At 33.9% G+C, this 5,067-nt stretch overlaps 2 protein-coding genes across 2 annotated transcripts; both read left to right on the forward strand.

Annotated features, from left to right (window-relative positions):
• Positions 1-3: 3 nt before the first annotated feature.
• Positions 4-654, forward strand: LOC107624672 (hevamine-A; the record flags this gene model as incomplete). Its single annotated transcript, XM_016327128.2, has 1 exon — positions 4-654. A coding segment is annotated over one exon (432 nt), but the record flags the coding sequence as incomplete, so codon positions are not given.
• Positions 655-4,218: 3,564 nt separating this feature from the next.
• On the forward strand, positions 4,219-5,067 carry LOC107624674 (hevamine-A; the record flags this gene model as incomplete). Its single annotated transcript, XM_016327130.2, is given in 2 exon segments — positions 4,219-4,796; positions 4,926-5,067. Coding segments are annotated over 2 exon segments (669 nt in total), but the record flags the coding sequence as incomplete, so codon positions are not given.

The following is a 5,067-nucleotide window of genomic DNA, read 5'->3' on the forward strand; positions in this document are numbered from 1 at the left end:
ATTAGAACTTGGCTTTTCGATTACCTCTTCATCCAATTCTACAACAACCCTCCATGCCAATATAGTAACGGCGACGCATCTCTGCTCATATCTTCATGGAATACATGGACCTCCTATGTGAAGCTCAATAACACGGTGTTTATGGGACTACCCGCTGCACCTGATGCAGCTCCCAGCGGTGGCTATATTTCACCGCAAGATCTGTGTACTAAGGTTCTTCCAATCATCAAGCACACTCCTAACTATGGTGGCGTCATGCTTTGGGATAGGTTCCGCGATGTTACTAACCACTACAGCGATCAAATCAAAGATTGTGTTAAAGTTGATGATAATGTTAGGGTTTCACAAACATTGATGGCAACGTTATCAAACACTATAACTGAATGTGTATCTGCAGCTTTCAACCGCATCATGCCGAAACTAAGACCCTTTTAGAATGAATATCTGCTATGTAACGATGGAATAATAAGTTGTGATGATGATGATTACTTATTATGAGTTATGGGTGATCAATATCATCATCACCTTGTGGTATCTAGCTTCTCTTCAGGCTTTGATTTTTGTGATCAAAGTATGTTGATGCTGTTCTGCATGTACTGATTTTTTCTTTGAATAATAAAGGTTTCATACGTAGACCTACTTTTATTTTAGTCATCAACCTAGGGTTAATTAATTGCGTTATCTCTATCTTTGGTCAAAATGTATTATATTAATTTAAGGGTCAGAGTATAATTTTGGTTCTTAAGGTAGAAACTGAAAATTTTTTTTGCTTTTAATTTTTTTTGTTTACAAAATCATCCCTAAGATTTAACTTGATTTAAAATCGTTCTTTTTGAACCAAAAGACTTCCCTCTTCTTTTTCAAAATCTTTATTTTCTATTCTTTCGTTTTTTTTTTTCATCACAAGAGCAGATAAACAAGACAAGAAGCAAAAGCAATACATACGAATAATGAAAACAGATAAATAAGACAACTAGAAGATAAATAAAGCAATACACATTGAGAATTAGAAAAAACAGGAAGTAATAAAGCAAAGTCTTACATTCTTCTTCAACAAAAGAAATAAAAGCAGAAGCAATCAGAAGCATCAACAACAACAATGAAATAAAAAAGAATAAACAGAAGTAACTAGAAGCATCAACAACAACAACAATAACAATAGAATAAACAGAAACAAAACACCTTCCTTTAAATCTGAAAAATAAAAAAAAAAATAAATTGAAACAGCATTGTAAAGACCTCGAGGGAGAGCAGGTGATCTGCGAATCGTGAGTAGAAGGACTGCGGCGGTGGTGGGGGGAGGGGCTGCGATGGTGAACTGTGAATCGCGAGGGAAGGAAAGCTGCAGTGATGGTGGCGGATCGCGTGGAAAAGACTGCGGCAGTGGTGGCGACGCCGTGAATTAAAACGAGAATGGAGATACGGTGGTCGGTGACACTGCGAATCGCAACGAGAACAGCTTTGCGGTGATCAACGACGCTACGAATTACGAGGGAAGCACTGCAACGGTGCAAACCGCAAGGAATGACGACACTCTTGAGGGCTGCCGGCGGATTTCCTTCCCCCTCTTCTTTCCTGAACACCCCCGATCCGCTTTTTACTTTTTCTTTCACTTGTTTTTTTTTTCTTTTTTTTTTAAACAAAAATTCAGNCAATTTTATAAACAAAATAAATATTATAGATAAAAAAATTTTCAATTCTTACCTTATAACTAAAATCGTACTTAACCTTTAATTTGATTAAACAACCTAATTTAGAAGTTTAACCTTTAATTTGATTAAACAACCTAATCTAGAAGTTTAGATATGAATAAGAGAAAAGGACAAATAAGTCATTGACCTTTTGATTTGTGGATATTTAAATTATCGAAAATTTGAAAATATATTTAAATCTCTGACTTTTTCAAAATCTGAATATATTGATCCCTCATGTTCATTTGGGTCTTTTAGATTTAACGGAAAAATCAAACGTGACTCCTGTTGTACTAACCTGGTTAATACGAATACACACGTGAGAAAATTTTTAAAAGAAAAAGTCTAGGAGCCAGCAACTTTAATAAATTTTGGCCAGCATGTAACCAATAAAAGAAAGTGAGTTATTGGATAAAATTTCATACCAATCTCACACTATTAAAATTATCATTAATAACTATTTGATGATTATAAATCATAAAAATTACTGACCCTAACACTCCTCTTTTTAAAATTGAACAAATTAAATTCAGAGATAGATATATCAAAATTTTAAAAAATTATGAGAGACTTCAATATATTTTTAAATTCTCATCATCTTAAATATTCACAAACTAAAAAATTAGGTATAAATTTGTTTTTTTCTCTATAAATAATTATTTGATAGTGACTGTATGGTTAGTGGGGTATACTCGCATTGATAAAGGACAAACTTCTGATTCACTTCTAATTTTACGTGTTTCCACATATCTCAACAGTATTGTTAATCACGTGATAATCAAATCCAACACATTTGTAATAAGTATCTTTCTTGGTCTACTGTTTGAAACTTAAAATATGTATTGTCAAGAGTAATTCATTTTTTTTTGTTGGCATGTAAGTACTCTAATAAATAAAGTAGACAGTCAAAATTGTAAAATTTATTTATTATCTTATTTGTTTATTTTTATGGCACAATACAATATTTTTGAAATGAAAATATTAGGTCATTAATATTTTTTATATGTCTTATATTTAAATTTAATACTAATTAATTTCCTTTTTTCAGAAGCACTAAAAGACAATAACTTTTACAAAAAGAAAAAAAAAAGGTTTCAGAAAACATTTGAAATCATAAAATAATTTAAAGAAATACTAATTTAACAACTAGAAAGGAATTAATTTATTCAAATACTGATCTTTGATGTAAGTAATCTTACCTGACAGAGTATGTGAGACACCGTTGACAGGAAACAAGCGTTCAATTCAACGGGAAGGGGGTTCAGGTTATGACAATTACATAGCTGATGGGGATCAAGCTAAGCATCTGGCTCAGTTTCCAGGAAATTGTTTCAGGGTGACTGATCTTTGATGTAAGTAACCTTACATGGCTTCTACAGATAATTGCAAAACAGAATAACCCAAGATGTGTACTTTAGTTTTTCAGCCACAAATGGTGGATGCTAGTGTCTTGGACTCTGGAGCTGTATATTTGCTTTTCCAGTATCACAATATTAGTGTACTAGCATGATTAGTTGATTCACTTTCATAAGTCATTAGGATTTGTAACTGGAAAAAATTAATTTGTTCAAATTTGATGTATTTGACATATGTATAATAATGAATAATCATTGCAAAAAGTAACGTGATTGCTATTTAGTGCATTGCTTCTGGCTTTCTGTTACATGCATGACAACTTGTTTCTGGTATTAATTTCTGGAAAATGGATAGAAAAAATGGGACGCTATTTTACGCTTCGAAAATATTTATGTAACTATGAAAGTTTCTTTTGCATTAGATAACTTTCAATTGATAACTTATATAGATAATTCGTAACTTTAGTCTATGCTAAACAATTTGTTGGCAAATCATGCATATCACTTGTTGGTTACCCATGGTTGATTTATCATTTATCTAAGTATCTCTGCAATGTATATGCGACTCTATTTTCTCACATTGCTTTATGCATTATTATTGTAACCTGTTAACTCGCGTCTAAAGCCTAATAGCTCAAATAATAAATATTATTATAAGTTGGAGTTACACGGGTTGCACGAGTTCACTCTTTAGAAGTGTTAGGTTGATTATTATATTCTGTTTTTAATGCAGCAAATTCACGCCAGTTTCAATTATTTAACGGACGGTGTATTTTAACTTGAGATGTGGCAATTAGAATCATATATAGATATCCTAATTAAAAGACAAATAATAACAAAAGCATATTCCTCTTTATTCTCACCGGTTATTGTTTACAAACACATGAAAACGTCGGATAAACGTTGAAGTAATCTTATAGTAGAGTAAATCGATAGTAGCTGCAGCATCTTACACGTGTATTGAATACACGCAAGATTCAACATGATAAGATTGGTCATTAAGTTTTCTTGGGGGAATGTACTGACAATTTTTAATATCAAGCACATCTTTTGCATGTTTAATTTAATTTCTGAATAGTCAAAATTTAATTTCTGAATAGTCAAATAAAGTGCACGAATCCTATACTACATGATCCAAAGTTTCTTCTCATCAATTATTGTAACCATTATAAATTAGTTCACAGTCTCTATGCACCACACTCTGCACCAAAAACAGAACCACTATGGCTTCCAACAAGAGTAGTAGTAGTACTCATCAAGCATTAACATTGCTCCTGTTCTTCCTCCTCACCCTCTCCTCTGCGCATGCCAAAGGTGGCATAGCCATCTACTGGGGCCAGAACAATGGCGACGGTACCTTAACCTCCACATGTGACACCGGAAACTACGAGATTGTGCTCCTCGCCTTTCTCTACACTTTCGGTTGTGGCAGAACTCCAGATTGGAACTTTGCTGGCCACTGTGGGCCATGGTCCCCTTGTGACAAACTACAACCAGAAATCGAACATTGCCAAAGAAACGGTGTGAAGGTGTTCCTCTCCCTTGGAGGAGCCGTTGGGCCCTACTCCTTATGCTCGCCGGAAGATGCCAAGAGCGTCTCCGACTACCTTTACAACAACTTCCTGAATGGCCAAAGGGGTCCATTAGGGAGTGTGTACCTTGATGGCATTGATTTCGACATTGAAGGTGGTTCAAACCTTTATTGGGATGATTTGGCTAGAGAACTCGATACACGCAGAAAGCAAGACAGGTGCATACTAAAAAATATTTATCATTATTATACAAGTTTTACTTATATTTACTAATTTTTTTTGTAGATAAATTAGTAAAATTTATTTATTCTAAATAATTAAGTATTTTGGATGTTACTTGTGTGTAGGTACTTTTACTTGTCGGCAGCACCACAATGTTTCTTCACAGATTACTACCTTGATACCGCCATTAGAACTTGGCTTTTCGATTACCTCTTCATCCAATTCTACAACAACCCTCCATGCCAATATAGTAACGGCGACGCATCT

This window comes from Arachis ipaensis, unplaced genomic scaffold, assembly GCF_000816755.2.
Source record: "Arachis ipaensis cultivar K30076 unplaced genomic scaffold, Araip1.1 Aipa1071, whole genome shotgun sequence".
NCBI lineage: Eukaryota > Viridiplantae > Streptophyta > Magnoliopsida > Fabales > Fabaceae > Arachis > Arachis ipaensis.